Source organism: Camelus bactrianus, chromosome 34 (genome assembly GCF_048773025.1).
Source record: "Camelus bactrianus isolate YW-2024 breed Bactrian camel chromosome 34, ASM4877302v1, whole genome shotgun sequence".
Taxonomy (NCBI): Eukaryota; Metazoa; Chordata; class Mammalia; order Artiodactyla; family Camelidae; genus Camelus; species Camelus bactrianus.
This window is the reverse complement of record NC_133572.1, coordinates 13,286,720-13,304,755: the sequence shown is the minus strand read 5'-3', so window position 1 is coordinate 13,304,755 and position 18,036 is coordinate 13,286,720. Positions and strand designations below refer to the sequence as shown.

At 36.5% G+C, this 18,036-nt stretch overlaps 1 protein-coding gene across 3 annotated transcripts in view; it reads right to left on the bottom strand.

Annotated features, from left to right (window-relative positions):
- Positions 1–18,036, bottom strand: part of PYROXD1 (pyridine nucleotide-disulphide oxidoreductase domain 1) — a 20,569-nt gene extending 2,533 nt beyond the window's left edge. The window contains exons 1-10 of one of the 3 annotated variants that reach the window (XM_074357762.1): positions 17,829–18,036; positions 14,981–15,061; positions 12,440–12,559; positions 9,866–9,994; positions 7,842–7,915; positions 4,707–4,867; positions 3,834–3,934; positions 2,695–2,830; positions 1,662–1,774; positions 751–873 (exon numbers count right to left, since the gene is read on the bottom strand). In XM_074357762.1, the coding sequence (XP_074213863.1) occupies positions 751–873; positions 1,662–1,774; positions 2,695–2,830; positions 3,834–3,934; positions 4,707–4,867; positions 7,842–7,915; positions 9,866–9,994; positions 12,440–12,559; positions 14,981–15,061; positions 17,829–17,912 (1,122 nt within the window). In that variant the 5' untranslated portion in view covers positions 17,913–18,036. Of the gene's footprint in view, positions 1–750; positions 874–1,661; positions 1,775–2,694; positions 2,831–3,833; positions 3,935–4,706; positions 4,868–7,841; positions 7,916–8,194; positions 9,831–9,865; positions 9,995–12,439; positions 12,560–14,980; positions 15,062–17,828 lie in introns of those variants that run through there. The other 2 variants (XM_074357764.1, XM_074357763.1) reach the window with 2 other exon arrangements.

The following is an 18,036-nucleotide window of genomic DNA, read 5'->3' as shown; positions in this document are numbered from 1 at the left end:
GAACTCTTTATTTGTATTGCTTATAATCTGTTGGCTATTTTTTAATCTAAAGCTGTCTTGTTCAAAATCTAGCCACTAGAAGGGGTGAAGGTGTAGCTCAAGTGGTAGAGCGAATGCTTAGCATGCACGAGGTCCTGGGTTCAAGCCCCAGTACTTCCTCCAAAAATAAATAAATTACCTTCCCCCCAAATCTAGCTACTAGACACATAGCTATTTAAAGTAAAATTAAAATTCAGTTCCTCAGTCACATTAGCCACATTTCAAGTGCTTAGCAGACAGACACGTGGCTAGTGGCTAGCTGACTGGACGCTGCTGATGAGGATCTGAGCCTGGAAAAGTAACAGTCATAATTCTTTATTTTTTTTAATTACTTTATTTTTATTTTTATTTTTTCTTTGTATTTTGGGGGGAAAGGTAATTAGGTTTATTTATTTATTTATTTATTTTCTAATCGGAGATACTGGGGACTGAACCCAGGACACTGTGCGCGCTAAGCACGCACTCTACCACTGAGCTATACCCCCACCCATAATTCTTTTTAAGGTAAAAGATTTTCCAGTCTGTTCCATCACTATATAATAACCAAAATGGAAAAATTCTAGTGTTTTGTTTGTGTGACAAAAAAAACTGATAGTTTCCTACTTAAACTAGAAAAGCTGGAAAACCAGAAAGCTGGATTTGCTGGTAGCGACTCCTTTATTTTCAGATGGAATCTCTGATGGTAACCTGTGATCACGTGTGCTGGCTCACCTGCTGCCAGACGGGGCTGGGCTCCCAAGATGCCGTGCAGATGTCACCTGCGGCGTAGATGTCAGGAAGGGACGTGTGCATGTGATCATTCACTTTCAGGCCCCCGTCTTCTCCTACATCAAACTAAACAATGTTCCTCATAAGCTTATGGGATAAGAGAAACGAAACATGAATTTTTCATTCTAAAGTAAAAGAACAAGTCCAATTTCTCCATGTCAGCATGCTGATCTTTAGTGAGGAAAGTGAAAAAACAGCTGCAAGATTTAGACAACTAAGCTGAATTTCCAGGGAATCAAATTCCTACTAAGACAAACCCACAAAATTCTTAGAACTTCAACATCAAAAATACCCAATGATGGGGAGGAGGGTACAGCTTAGTGGCAAAGTGCGTGCTTATTAGCATGCACAAGTTCCTGGGTTCAATCCCTAGTACCTCCATTAAAATAAATAGATAACCTAATTACTCCCACCCCAGAAAAAAAACAAACAAACAAACAAAAATATACCCAAAAACCATATGACTACCCCACTCATAGTTACAAGAATATTCCTCAGTTTCTGTAAACTTCAAATGCTAAAAAGCAAAAAATACACGATTGTTTCTCTAAGAGAAACTTTTAAGGATTCAAAGGATGTATCAGTCTCTTACCAACACTTAGATAAATTGTGCATTATGTCCCCTTAATAATGACACTTATGCTGGGATGTTAATTGCTTAAGGACTTTAAGCAATAAAAAAATAATAATATTGCAAATCAAGACATGAATATAAACTAAATTGTTTCAACCATCTTTAAGTTATAGTTCTATATTAAAATAATAAATAAATAGTCATTCTTGAGAATTAGAGGTCTTCATAAATAATGAATAGTTGACAAATACTGATAGTGGGACAAAAACTTTCCCCTTACGTTGTTGCCACAGAGAAAAGGTCCTGTGTTCGGTGTAACTCCCGTAGCACTGACAATGAAATTGCAGCCATATATCTTTCCATTGGTCAGCTCCACATATACAGGCCATATCTCTTTAAAAAATAAAGAAAGAAAAGACTTTATTCTCAACTATAACTACCACCAACCGTCTATAGCACTATGTGAATACAATGACTAGAACAAAGAAAGAAAAAGGCAGGAGATAACTTTAAAACAACACTCCTCAATAATTTTTATCAGGTACATTTGCTAAAAACATTTTGACGCAATCAATGCAATTTCCCTGTTTTGGGTATAACTGCAAAAGCGTAACAGGCATTCTAAACATTTCTTCAAATTTAAACACAGAAATGCTAACAAAATAAATTTAAATTGATAATTAACTTATAAATTATTTCTTTAAAAATCTTTATTAATAGATTATACTTCACTGACAGTTTAGTCCAACTGGTTACTCACTTTTCAGTCTTTTCCCTTATTATTCATATTCAAACTCTAACACCTCCTTTCCCCCCTTTCCTATGAAAAAATTCAAAGAATTCAGAGCAGTGGGATATTTCACACACTAGGTTTGATTGAGTATATTTCTTCAAATGACCTTAGTTCTCACAAAAGTGTAGAATAGGAATTTTAGGAGATCTGTGTCTTAGTTCAAATTCATAGATTTTTCAACCTGTTTGGTTTTGGACATGTCACTTTGTCTGAGAGCCTCGGGTTTTTAAAGTTTTTGTTTTGTTTTGATCTGCAAGATATTCTGATTTACTCACAGGGTTATGACAGTCAAAACAATGAGCCCTACTGCAAAATGTTAAGCTCTATACAACTTAATTTATCAGAAAATGTGAAGAGAAAGTAGTGAAAGCAAAATGACTTACATTATTATAGTCTTATTTTTACTTTTTCATGTTTAAGTTTTATGTGGAAATATGAAGTTGTTTTTAATATAATAAAGCAAGGTTAAGTTGTCTTCCTTTCAAATAAGAGGTTATTTTTTTTTTATTTCCTCACTTACCTTTGTCAGTTGTAACTGACTGATTATGATGGTCTCTTGGAAAAGTCAAGGACTTTTTCTTAGAAATTCTAAATTCTTCCTGAAGGTAGATTTTCTTCACTTCACACATAGTTTCAATGTGAATCTTATGAGAAAACTAAAATAAAGACATACTGATCACCATAACAGTTCCAGAAAGAATGACCTAGGTTACTGATGATGAAGAAAAAATTTATAACATACTTGTAGAAACATTATCAGAAAGATAATTCTTATAGTATAAATGAAAACACATTGAATAGCCAAAAAATGCGTCTCAATCTGTGTGTGTGAAAGGAGTGAGCAGAAACTCATTCCTTGCTTAACGAGATCTAAGCTGAATTGGCAGGTAGCACCAAGGGCATGTTTTTAGTATGATAATTACACATACACACACACACACACACACATATATATATATATATATATATATTTTTTTTAATTATGACTGTTATAGACTAAAAAATTAAGTTGACATATCCTAGACTGGTATATTCCAGCATCCTAGTAAAGAGCCAGTTAGGTAGGAGATTCTCAATAAATGTTTACTGTACTAAACTGAAATTCTCAGGATAAAAATACTATTAGTCTTAGGATCTGAAGGTGCAGGAAAAAGTGATTTTGTGTAATTTCCATCACAGAAATTAGATATGCTGTGAAGCCAGCCCCCCTCCAGCCTACTGAGGGCTGAAAAGAAATGACACATAGTAATAAGGACTGAATATATGTTTCTTACAATATTTAAATATCACCTTTTAACAACTAAAAAAAACACAAAAATATCTAATAAAATGAGTAAAAGCATGTCATCTGCTTATGCAATCAGGATATTAAATGTGTATTTTATTTAGACTCTTACCTAATAATCTTTAAAATGTATAATGTGTCTGAAGTGACCTCTGAGAAAAGTAATTTAAAACAGGACAGGTGTATTCACTATGTGTGTCTGGAGCTCTCTGTATCTTGCAGAGTTCACCTGGGCCAACGGGCACTGAAGTCCTTTCCTAGCACCACAGATTTTAACTTATTCTTTAACTATATATTTATAACCAGTCTTTAACAAACGGTTAGAGAATTTAAAATTGCATTTAGACATGTTCAATCAGTATAAGAAAACATACCTCCTTTGTTCCTTTGAGATTCAAGCCTTCGTGCCAATCAGGTCCCAAGGCACTGCCTATGTTACCGGCATTGCCTTTGGTTTGTGCCTCCTTTTTCCTTCCTGAAGAGAGAAACTCAATTCAAAATTCAACTGATATAAAAACTGCCAGGAAGAGAATTACGCTTGTGCTCAGAAATTTTTAGGCAATGGAATAATTCACACACTTTCATACTATAGGATTAACTTATCTGTATTCATCAATTTATTCATTATCTTAATATTCTGTGATATAGAGCTATAAAATGGGTAAATTCACTGCTGTATTTAGTGAAACTTGCAACTGAGTGTTGTGTATAAACATATTTAAAGTGTTTTATGGATGTCATATACACTGGTTAATATGAAGGGTGAGAAAATTAGGCATCAAATTTTGAAAATTTTGTCAATTTTTAGGACCCCCAAAACTTACAAAATTCTTGTTGAATTTTACAAGCCAAAAGTTTAAATAAATAAAAAGGTCTTCTAAACTAAAAAGCTGTATTTGTTTTTAAACTCACTGCAGTTTTTATAAAATTACCTTAGGTATTGTCCAATTGTAGCTTATGTCTGTGGAGATGTAGATGGGCTGGTTTATTTAATTCACTTTAAACTTCCAGTTTTAGTTATACATATTTTTCTAAAAAGTATATCATATATATAAACATATATACATACACATACACACACACATATATATATAGAAAATCTTAAAAAGTCACATAAGGATATAGAAATAAATATTCCTATCTCCCAAATAAAATACTTTGCTAAATTTTCTTACAGCCTTTTTTTATATGGTTAAAAAAATTAACAGTTTCATCTGTGAATGAATATAGCTAGATGCTATATTTACCTTCAGTTGTATATCTGGTTCTTTTTTGTGCAATTTTAGCCTCTGATTTTTCAGCAATGAGTTTTGAAGTCAAGAATTCAGCTGCTCCTGCATCGAAGAAAGTATTCCCAATAGCTGTATCTTTAATGACCCAAATGACTTCACAGCCTTCAATTTCATACCTAGAAGAAATATTAAAGCTACTTAGAGCAATTTCAAAAGCCTAAGTGGAAATATCTGTATCTACAAATAACAATTATCTCTTAGGGCAAAAGTAAAGAAGGTATTTTAAAGCAAACTGAGAAAACAATGATTATAAAGAAGAATGTAACACTGCTTCAGGAAAATAAGAGTTAAAGTAGATTAAATAATACAAGAAATTTAACTAGTTTACTGAAAGAAATAAAAGTGACAAAAATATGTAACTGAGTATCAAGTAAGATTTCATCACAGTGAAATATCACCACTTGAAAGTGTTCAATCTCTACAACACAGTTACATGAATGTTCCCAAGGGTTCCCAGGAGTGAGCAGTGCCTTGTTTACCCGGTTACAATGTGATCAGTGATGGACAGACAGGTGATATAGAGCTACAATATTAACAACTGACTTCTTTGGTAACAAATATTTTATGTAGTCAAAGCACATTATAGAAGGGTAGAAAAATGAGAGAATGAGAGTTTCAAACTAAAATCTTAACTTTGTTATAAAGGAACAAATACCCTGCACTGAATTCCCATCATCTCAGAAAAGCCACCTGGCCAAAGAAAGGTCCAGTTTGCAGAAAAATGAAGGCTCTTAAAGGAAGAAAGGCATGGCCACGGTACACAGACACCCCTTCCATGACCTCTCACAGCTCCTGGGCACCTGCAGTTTCATCTCTAGGTTTGGACACTGAGAATGTGGTTTTCTAAACACTCATTCCACAAAGTCCCTGAAATCCACTATAATTTATCTGCTATTGATACTTGTTTTGGTACAAATGAACTGGGACAATCCTGGACAAACAGGATGTACGGCCATCCTAATTACCCTAGAATTTTATTTGAAATTATTGTGTGTTAATGTTATTAATTTTTAACAATTATTTATGGTAAAAAAAAAAATACTGCCCTCTTTACTTCTCAGACTGATGTAACAAGTTCTATGACTTCAAGGCTAATCAATGAGATGATGGAGAGAGCGTTCAGTACATCTGACTCCAGGTCACCTGATGTTCATGCTCTTGGTGTATTACAGGAGCCCCTGCCTTATCAATGGGCCTTCATTTTTCTTCCTCTCCAATTCCAGCCAAGAATATTTATAGTTACTAAAGTTCAGATTATCTGGAGAACATTCTGCCTTAAGCTGCTCAGGTCATACAGCACTGCTGATGAGCAGAAAGCAGACTACACACACACTTGGTAATACACTTTATATTCAATTTACAATCAGGCACATAGTTACCACGAAATGCTTAAACTTTCATAAATTATAAATTGCTCTAATTACCATTTTTTTATACATTTTAAAGTAATAAAGCAACATAACACGTATCAGTATAGCCTAAAATACTGACATTTGACTAGCAGGCCACAGTTATTATCCGTAACTACCACAAATAACTCCTGGATGTGCCATTCCTCACAGGACACCCTCTAATCCTCTTACCCTAAGAACTATGTCCTCAGACAGATGCATAAGCACGAAGGTATTATCGCACATAGGGGAAATACTGCTTGCATTTTTCAAACCACTCTTAAAAATCAGACAACAGTGAAGTATTATATTCTGTGAAATTATGAAAAACTGTATCTGTTTGAAAGAGAAAGGATTAACCTACAGTTGGAAGAAAGATACTAGCTAAAATAAAAGTATACTGAAGAAAACCAGTATTAGCTTCAGCGGGACACGGGGATTATTAAAAAGCAGGAAGGGTTGGGATATGTCATTTTTCATCAAGAGAAGACAAAGGTGTAAGCATTCAGGGCACTGAAACCGAGAGAAGAGCCCTCTAGGGGGCCTTTCTGAAACTACCCAACGGTTTAGTGAATGTAAAATCATGAGTTCTACCCAAGTATAAGGCCTTCAATCTCCAATGTAAAGAAAGTGAGGAATGAGATTAAATGTTGTGAGATTGAACATTTTTGAATGTGAGAAAGCTTTTCAATGTAAATAACAACAACAACAACAACAATATTTTGGTGATACCTGATGGAGAAAATCTGTCATGCGCATGAAAAGATTTAAAGCCCCTCTTACAATAAATCTATGCCTCCCTCCTCTTGGTCCAGCTGGTGCTGACTCTCCAGTTTTTTCTCTGCATTTCTCCATACAAGGCCACAACCTTCATAACTACAATAGTGACTGCCACTCCTAGTACTCAGGCAATTGAAGAACTCTTACAGACTTCCACTGGGGCTCACTGTCCTCTAAACAGGCAGGGGGCAGCAAAAACCTAGCCTTAGAGTTCGAATGAATGTAAGTGAGCAAAGACAGGGCTTTGGCAGATTCCTTATTTTGATATAAATTTGTCCTCTTTGTAGACAGACCCAATGACTGAATAATATCCAGACTCTTCCATATCAGCCATCGGCTGAAAGCTAAAATCACAAAGAAAGTGAATCAATGCCCTGCCTTCCACAGCAGGACACTCCTCAGTATTTTTCAGACTTGAAATATAATTTTAAGATGATAATATTGCCTATTAAGGTGCTCACATTCCCCAAACTTCCAAAAACCAGGAGCCGAGAGTACTACACATTCTGAAACAGAACTCACAAACATTTTTGGTTTCATGGGCCACAGGCAATGTGAATGAGTGAAGCACAGTGGGTATAAGCAATAAAAAGTAGTGGGGACTATGACTAGAAATCTCAACAGGTGTACACATTTAAATTCTTTTTGTATATAGTACATGAATGGGTCAAGTCCAGCCAGTCACCAGTGCATGGCCCTTTGAGACTTACAGCATCCCCTAAACTCCTATGTCTTATAAGGACACTTTCGCAACTATGAATTCCATGAAAGCTAAAAAAATAAAGATTTTTCTTCTTGAAAATGTGTGACAATTTTATTTATCTTTGATTTTTAGGATAACAAGATTATTTTCTAGTCTGTCAATAATCACACGAAACACAGAGAAATTCTTAAATAATATTTAAAAATATATACTTACACTAATTCAAGTGCGATGCCACCATTCCCTATGATCATTATTCTCTTAGCTTTAGTAAGCTGCTTCTGAAACTCCTGTATCAAAAAGAAAGAGTGTTTTGTAATAGTAGGCAATACCTGAGGCAAGAGGCTTCACTAATAATAATAAACTAATAAACTTCACTTCCCACTCCGCCAGCACACACCCTCCCAGTTAGAATATAATAAATGTTCCCCTCTATGTTTCACCCCAAACTGCCTTTCTAGCAACGTCTCTCCTGATTTTCCTTGCCTCTTCCATTATATTTAGAATTGCAGAAAGAGGCATTGTCTTTATTTTACCACGTCCCCAACTATTTGACCAAATCCATTTACCAACACAACACTGATCTACACCTCGGTCGGACACAGGATTCTTGCTTTTCTTCTAGTCCCTCAGTGGCCACTTGCCCTGCAGTGAGTCGGCACTGGGAGCGGGCAGGAACGAGCAGCCGTCAGCACAGCAGCTCGGCCCGGCTCTGGCAGGCAGCCGCTAACCGGGTGGCCCTGGGCAAGCTGCCCGACCTCTCTGCACCTCAGGTTCTCCGACCATAAGTGGAAATAAGAAGTGACTACATCTCAAGGTTTCCGTAACCAGTAAGTGAGATCATATAGATACAGCCGTTAGGAGTAGCAGGCACACAATAATGCCTACAATTTATTGAAAAAGTGTTATTCCCATTATAAGACAGCTAATTGATGCTTCCACCCCCATCCCCCCAGAAAAGATCACAATGAGCCTGGAGGAAAAAAATGACCAGTAGTCATTCTTAGGGTACTTTCCAAAGTAGAGACTAGGCTCACTGCTTCAGGATAATTTATGAAGAGCTAAATTCCTCCTCCTACGGGTAGGTCCCCATTTCTATTAAATTGACCCCAAAACTTACTGTAATATTTAATAAATAACCACTAAAAATTGGCTTCTTTAAAATTCTGTAAGAAAAAAATCCGAAGTTAATTTTAGTCTGTCTTTCACTGAAGGCAGTAGGTAATTTAAGAAAGCCGCGTAAAGAGCACTGGCCATGGAGGTGAATGTCATGAGCTCACACCTCTGGTCCGCTTAGTACCCACTTTAGTGCAGGTAACTGGCTTCGTCCCTCCATCTCCACTTCCTCTCTGCAGAGTGCGAGTAATGCCTGTCACACAGGATCATCAGGAGGATTCAATGAGTGTATGTATGTAGGTGACCTCTTTGGAACATACCTATAAACTCAATCTTTGATAATATGAACCTAAAATGTTTACAAGAAGATAACCAGTCCTTCTAGTATTCTCTGAATTCCTATCTAATTAAGAACGAGCTCAAAGAAAATATTATCAAGACCATAAAACCTCATTATATAAATGTAAAATTATCATGTCATGGGACAGAGCAACAACAATGACCTGAGGCAAGAGCACTGTGTCTGGAAACCTAGAGTTCCTGAGCAGTCAGGGTCAATAACCCCTGAAGTAAATGACCACAGGAAGCTGCCTAAGGTTCTGCAGATAGAGTTTCACCTTCTTGGGACAGTTTATCACTGTTCTTGAGCAGAACAATAAACCAAGTGTCTTCTTCAGTTCTAGGATTCAGTCATGATTCTGTATCAGAAAGACCTCTGCAATATTAATTTCTTTGCTGAGGAGTGAGTTTGGGACATGCTTTACCTTTTAAGAAAAAGACCATTACATTACTTAGGTGGCAAATCACATATTCTCGGTCAGAGTAGAGTAATGAATGTGTATACAATGTAAGTTGTCACCTTTAGCATAGTTATCATATCTGGGAGATCACATAATGCAAAGAACATGAATTAATAAATAAGATAAAATATCAGCTAAAACTCAACTCAAATTGGCAGTAATAAAACATGATAACTACTTTTTGGTTTATGGCTCATGAAGCAAAAAACCTTCCTTCTGCTCCTACAGTTTAGGCATTAACATTTTCAGTGGAATACTTTGATTCAAATATAAAGTCTAAGAAATCTTCATGTTTTTTTCCCACAACCCAATGTCAGATGTTACCTGAGCACTGTCTGTATCGCGGATTCCTAATACATAAGGATTTCCTTCACGTATCAACTTCGGTTTAGCTCCAGCACACAGACAGAGTTTCTTATACAAATGCTGATTGCCATCTTCAGTTAAAACGCACTGTAAAACCATAGAGCAATGAAGGGGAGAGCCATAACATTTACACGCGGGTACAATTTCACTTTAAATATTCAATAAGACAAAAGCAAAAAATACATTAAGGCTGCCTCTTGGTGGCAGCCAATACTTATGACAAAGCTTCAGCACGAGAATGCATTCTCCAATCCAATCGAGTGATTCTTAATCATATTAGGGCCATGAACCATTTAAAAAATCTGATGAAAACCAGATTTCTTACTTTTTTTCTCCCATGGAAAAAAAAAGTACATTCCAACAAAATTTTGTATAAAACTTAAGGAATCTCATGATGTTTGGAAAAGCATGCTGACCTCAGATTAAAAACTAAACACACAGAAATTTTTTAATTGAGTATTCTGATGAACATTGATTTGATGACCATTTCTGATCTCGATGGATGTTACTCTAAGAAGATCTAGTGAATCTAATCGTTATCATACCATAATATCTGTGATAGGCACAGGGGAGTAGTGTGTGGTAGAAAAGGTCACAATGTGCCTGCTTAATCTAAAAAAATTGGTACTAAAAAACAGTATCTATATTCTTAAATAGAAATAACAATTACTTTACCAGCAAACTACATGCTCTTTAATTTAGATGAATCTAAAAGTACATGTTAGAGATCCATTGTTTCTTTTCCTTAACCTCGAATGAATAGCTACATATAAGTAGTAGCATTTAGAAAGCAGATATACATAAGCATATGCTCCTTTGACAGATGCTAGACTTTGCTGGAATGGTTTAGGGGGTTCAAGTCTGTGTCATGTGTTTTGATTTATAAAAGTTGGCAAATAGTACCTCCACACCCAATGAGACATTTGATACCCATTTTAACTCTGCATGACAAACACATAAAACTGATAATCCAACACAGTATAATCATACAGAAATTTTATGTGAGTCTTCCTTTAGATAATCTGGTGAGAATTTTAACTAACAAAGAGTTAATTATAGACACTGACCAAATTTTAAAAATAATCCATATTTAGCTACTATAAAAACACAAAAACTCTTCACTGGTTACTGTTACTTTTTTGAAAGTAGGCATGAAGGTAAAACACATCATTCCTAACTTACTAAAGACATGAAAGAGGGACAAGAGGATGCAGACACGTATCCAGATGTGTATCTCATGGAGGATACTGTTCAAATGGCAACAGGGGGCACTCTGATTCACTCAAATGCCCTGATATGTAAGTTCCCTCACGATGCATCCTGACACTTTTGAGCCAACTTCAGTCTGCAGCTTAACTGACATGGGTGCTTTAAGGAGTGAGTACTACCACTACAAGTATTAGGAACTTACTCTGGTTTGGGGATTCAGATTAATAATATTTTTTGTAATATTTTTCTCATAAACTTAGAACTTTTTCTTACTTTTTTCCTCCTGTCTAATTATTTGTTTCAAATGTGACAGGTATGTTTTCTCCCTGAGGGAGAACTCACAAATTACAGCTGCTTTAGAGAAACAACAACAAACTCGACCTCCCAACTTGCCTACAGCTCACCTGAAGATGCTGGTAATCATCTGACAACCCCCTTTCCTGAGACTGTCCCAGTTTGGGCCTTACACCATTTGGGACTGCTATCCCCACCTTCTAATTTGGTTGTTGGCCACCAGCCCCTCACTCTACCCCAGCTCATCCTTGACACTGCTGTCAGAAATACCTTCCTAAAAGAATATCTATTTTATCATCCTGGCTTCCACTTAAAATCTCTTCACTGCTTCTCCATTGATTATAAATTAACTCAATTCCTTAGCAAGACATAAAAAGTTCTTCATAATCTTACTTACTTATTTCTCTGGCCTCATCCGCCAATCTCCTTTACTTATCCACATCCCAATTCCTTCAACAACCTCACTATTCCACATGCCCCCCTTCCTTTCTTTGGGTCTTTTGAACATGCAATCTCCTCTTCCTGGAATGCCCTTTTCCATCTGGAGAACTCTTAATTCACCCATTATTTAAAACATAGCTCATACATTACTCAATCTGTGAAGTCTTCCTAAATATCTAATATCAGAATTTTGATAATATCTCAAGAACTGTTATTTTTCCCATGTGCATACATTAAATGTATGCATGTCTACACTCCCATGACACTGAGAGTCCCCAGGAGCAGGCTCCTTCTATTACTGCTAGTGTCTCCCGATATTAACGCAAGGCCCAGAACACAATGAACCCTATATAAATGTTAATGTGAATCTGAAATGTAAAACCTAAAATGCCAAACTAAACCAATCACATAAGCCCAAAAAACTCACAAAAGGTGTAAATTTTTCTAAAAATAATGGAAATTAAAGTCACTACAATTTACATGCTAGGGACCTGGGTGGTGGTTGGACAGGTGGGGTCAAAAGAAGGCAGGCAAAACCTCACCAAGATTTAACAATGGCAAAGGTCATCAAGAAAAAAATCCTCTTACGTGTTCTTCGCTCTTCAACTGCTTCACTCCAGATTCTATAACCTTAATGTTGGGAAAGCGATTTTCTAACAAGGTACTTGGTTGTTCTTCAACATCAAATTCTTCCAATACTTTAGAAACCTGTATTAGATCAAAGAGATTAAAATGTGTACTCAAACTTTTTTCTTTCAAGAATTTTAAATAATGAAAATACCAGTCAATGGTGGGTCCACCAGAGTTGGTTTGGGGCTGTCTTAGATCTGAACTGACTGGATTACACTCCGGCAGTGGACTGGTCCCTGCTGGTGCACATTTCACAGTCATACACTTTCATGCACCTTGGCATGTGACTATCTGTACTTGATCTCTTACAAACACGGTAAAACCTTCTTATTATTTAAGTCCCAGTTTCAATGCAACATCCTTGATTCTCAAAGGCAGGCTCTGGCACTCCTTCACATTGTGTTATATGTATAAAAATAATATGCATATATTGGAATATGACCTCAATTGTTCTTCCCTTTACACTGTATGATAACTATTTCTTGCTTATCTGTTGACCCAATAGAAAACAATCATTCTGAGAAATTGACCATGAGGGCTTTACAGCCAAAGTGCCTGGATTCAAAACCTGACTATATGCACCTTGGAAATTTACCTAACCTCACTGTGACTCAATTACCTCATCTGTAAAGTGGGGATAATATAAGAATATACTTCACAGGGTTAAGGATTAAATACATTAATATATTTAAAACATTCAGAAGTATAGCATAAGTACTCCATAAATAATGTGAACTATTATTAATCCCCCTTTTCCTTCAAAAATTATACAAGCCATGAATATGTGCTCTTTTTAACATAAACAAATAAACAATAACAATACATAATATAGAATTATATGATAAAGTCCTTCTTTACCACTCTTTAAATCTCACATTCCATCTACCCCAGCGATAACCACTGGTGACTTTTTGGTGTATGTTCTATATTTTTAATCTCTATGTCCTGGGTGCCCAGCACACTGGCTGATAAATAATTGAGATGCTCAATAAATGATAAAGAGAATGCAATTTCTGACTTCTAAACACTAAGAATAACTGACATTTGCATAATATTTGTTATTTCAATGCACTGTCAACATATAATTGGTACATCTTCAGCTCACAACCTTGTTAAGTAAGCAAGGAAGGTATTATCCTAATGGTACAATTCAGATACAGAAACTTGCCAAGGCTACATGGCCAGTAAATAACTGGCCGAGAACCCAAGGTTTCTTCTTCTACTGTACAAAACTTTTAAAAGACTGGCAAAAACTAAACTCGAGTCTTACATTTCTTGTATCATTACACCAAATTAAGTCTTTTGGAAAGACAGTTAGAGGGCCCAGAGAAACATCTCTCTTTCGTGTGTACTCTTAGTCTGTAATTGGACGTATTTAGAGGTTAATAGCCATAATTTGTTCTCTGGTTCTCCCAATCCCATAATTCTTTTGGCTGCACGTAGTACTAAGATATCTTATGTTATCTCTACGCAGGTTATAACAAAGAGCAACATATAGCAGTAAATTACCTTTAGTCTTAGGGGGTTATGTAAATCTCAGGGGTTTATACATGAGAATGAGGTAGCTTAACTGTATACTGATCTCTTCCCTGGGAGACAATATATAAAGAACTTTCATAAAACATACTTTAAGACTGGAAAGGTATGCCTGTGGGAGACGGTGGCTTTTCCTTAGTATCAAGGCTTTAAACTTTATATGAATAAACAATAAATCTTAGACAAAATGCCAAAAGAAAAAAAGATATTCTATTACCAGGGTATTATAAGGGAAAACTTATATTAAATCAAAGATGATTTAAGTAGTCTTCATTGAATTGTGGGAAGAAAAGATCAACATTTTTGCCTTTTTAGTCACTTATTTTTTGCAAAAGCATTGTAACATAATTTTAGCACTTCAGTACATGCGTATAATTTATAAATACAATATTTAGATACGAGCTCAAAACTTTTTTTAACAGGTGAGGCACAGGATCAAAAATGTTTGGAAGACCACTTTTCTATACTATAGCCAAAATGACCTTAGAGTCCTGTTACAATGTTAAAATGTGTAAAATAAATTTACGGAACTACAAAGTGTTTTGAGATGCTTATTACACAACTGAAACATTAATTATCAGCAAGTGTAAACTTGGCTCAGAAGCATTTTTCTTCTGGTTTGTAAACACACACACTCACAATAAACACACACACTTACATGTATATTTGCATTCATGTTTAGATTTGTATAACATCTTTCCTCAAAAGAATCTTATTTTAAATTTTCTGAAAAGTAATTCTGAGTGGAAGAAAAAGTGGGAGAAAAGAGGAAACTAGAAATTCAATATCATTCTGGGCGCTTTTGGTATTCAATCTGAATAATTCTAAACTTTGAGTTATGATTTTAAATGAGTATCAAAAAAATTTGTCATCTTCAACAATTAAGTCCTACAATTACACTGTTATGCAAGTTATTGCAGTTTTTAAAAATTAATACTAAGAAAGTTATACAAAGGTTCTTACCTGCTTGAAATTTGTGACCGCTTTAATAACAGGAGAAGCTGTTATCAGGAGAATATCTTCTGATGGAAAGTGAATCGCCAACTTATTTTTTAAAAAGTAGGAAAAATATGATAAATAACTTTAAGTATTAGCACTATGGCATGGTGGGGGGGAAACAGGGATAATGCAATTTTAATGATGTTATTAATATGCCTTACTGTAAAAACTCACTGTTCTTCATCTAAAGGTCTCCATTATCCTGGGTTATGGTCATGTTTATGGAGTAGTGGTGAGTAATGTTTAACTTGATTAAATATTGATTAAATATAGATACTGATTAAAATGAAAAATACATTTACACTAAACTCTTAACAATGATCATGCAGAGGATGAGAAGAAACTATCTTCCTAATTAACAGTTAAACAAACTTCTATTTATTATAAAATAATTTCATTCGTAGAATGAAATTACAGCAAACCTTTAATAACTAGCATTTAAAACCTTAGCACCTTCCCAAGTGCTTTGGCACTTCCGCCTCTTCCAAATGCCCAATCAGTATACTTTCGGAGAAGACAAAGCCATTTTAACATTAGCCTTATCAAACTTTAGAGGTTTAACTTGCTAGTGTTTCACCATTTGCCTCCAGCTTCAACCTCTCTCTTGCTCACTTTAAATTTCTTGAAAGCATTTTCTTACCTCACACTCCAGTTCCTTAACCCCACCAATTTCTATCTCCACTATACCATTAAAACTGAGCATGTTCAATCCACCTCTACCTCCTTTAAACCCATCAGAATCTTTTCAGTGCCACCTTATTTAATCTTTCTGTAATATTTCACAATATTTTCACTCTTTCCGTCTTTCCTTCCTTTGTATGTTCTGTAGTTATTTCCCCACTTTCTGTTTCCACTGCTAGACCAGGCCCTCAATATCCTTCATACTACTAAAATCACCTTTAAGTTGGCCTTCCAGTCTCATATTAACCAGCTACCCAGGCCCCAAAACCATCCTAATTAATCATCTTTCAAAAATTTTCCTTTGATCGTATTATTCCACTGCTCGAAACTGTTTGACTATTTCTAAGTTCTCGTTAAATTCGCAGCATGATTTATAAGATCCTTTATGAGCAGGTCGCTGCCAGCCTTCCCGGCTTCACCTCTGGTCACTCCTCCCCCAGCACCACCTGCTTTAAGCTTTGCTACTTCTGGATGGTGCCATGCTTTTCCACCTAAGATTATACTGTTGCCTGCCGTTGGCATGTCTGTCTTTTCCTGTTTACCTAGTAAACTTTTACACACTCTTTTATACAGAAATACCTCAGAGACATTGAGGGTTCGGTTCCAGACCACTGCAAGTGAATACTGCAATAAAGAGCATGACATGAAACTTTTGGCTTCCCAAAAGTTCCCAGAGCATGTAATTGTTATGTTTACACTATGCTGTTGTCAATATTAAGTGTGTGATAGCATTATTTCTATCAAAAAAAAGTACATACTTTAATTAAAAAATACTTTCAAAAATGACTAACCATCATCTAAGCCTTCAGCGAGTTATGATCTTTTCGCAATAGTAACAGTAAAAGATCATAGATCACCATAACAAATAGAGTAATAATTAAAAAGCTTGAAATACTGTGAGAATTACCAAAATATGACCCAGAGACACAAAGTGAGCAAATGCCATTGGAAAAATGGTGCCAAAAACACACGGTTTCCGCAAACCTTCGATCAGTAAACAACGCATTATCTGCGAAGTACAATAAATCAAAGTGCAATAAAATGAAGTATGCCTATACGAAGTCAAAAATACACCTCCTTTGAGAAAGGTTATTCCTTCCCTAACTGGCTCCTTACCAACTCCACAGGCACCCCTATGACAGCGAACACACAGATGAAATGATTTATTTACGTATCTCTTCCCTTAGGCTGTGAGTCCCTAAAAAGGAGGTACCATGCTCTGTATGTCAGATCAGCCCTCAGAACAGTGCCTGGATTATAGATGTTTACTTGGTGAATAAGTGAAGAATACACATCCAAAGATTCAACGTTAAGGGGGGAAAAAAACTCGAATTTCTTACAACATCAGTGATTGCTTATGTTTACTTTTATTAACAAAATATTCTAGTCCTTTTTGGAATATATGTAAATGTATACATGTGGTCTGATTATTCACTATAATCAGAAAAGCATTCCCTCGCTGCATTTAATCCCTTGGCGGCTGTTTCTCAAAACATTACTAGAGATGACATCTTTTTTTAATTAAATTTTTTTTTATTTCTTAACTTAAGTATAGTCGATTTACAATGTTGTGTTAGTTTCTCGTGTACAGCATAGTTATTCAATTTCATATGTACGTTCCTTTTGAGATGACATCTCTTCTATCTTGGGAGTCCAAAGCATAGAAAACTTACGTAAGAGTTTCTCTATCATTTATTTACCAAGCACTAAGGACTTAGCACCTATGTGAAAGAGGAATTCAATCAGCTAATTAAGAAAGGGGGCTGGACTTTCGAGGAATTGTCTGACCAAGTAGTTCCTAGTTATAAGCCCCGTCTGCTCTGGCACTACTAGGACTAGAGCCTGGCTTTGGGTCCCTCCTCCAACAGTTTGGGTTCCCCGTTCCCCTCAACAGTTTGCTCTCCATCCCTCCTCCCTGTGCCTGAGGCGAAGCTTGAGAGGAATTAAGGGCATCATCTGAAAGCCACGACACGGTCTCTAATATCTGGGAACCAGAAGAAGTGCGGAAGGGGAAAGGAAGCGGCTAAACAGCGACCTGGAAGAAGGACTAGGAAAGGGGGCGTGAGGGCGCCTGGGGCGCCCCGGCCTCCGGGTTCCAGGAGAGGCGGAGCCGCCCGCGCGCCCGCCTTACCTGCTCCGCACAGGTGACGCCCGCGATGCCACCGCCGACCACCACGAACTGCCCCGCCGTCGGAGGTGGGTGCCCCGCCTCCATGCTCTGGGGCGCCCAGCAGTTTGCTGACGACGGCGGAGAAGCGGGGAAAGTTCGCACAGCCGGAGGGAGCGCGGCGCCGGGCGGCCACTTCCGGCGCTTGCCCCGGAGAACCGAGCTACGGGTG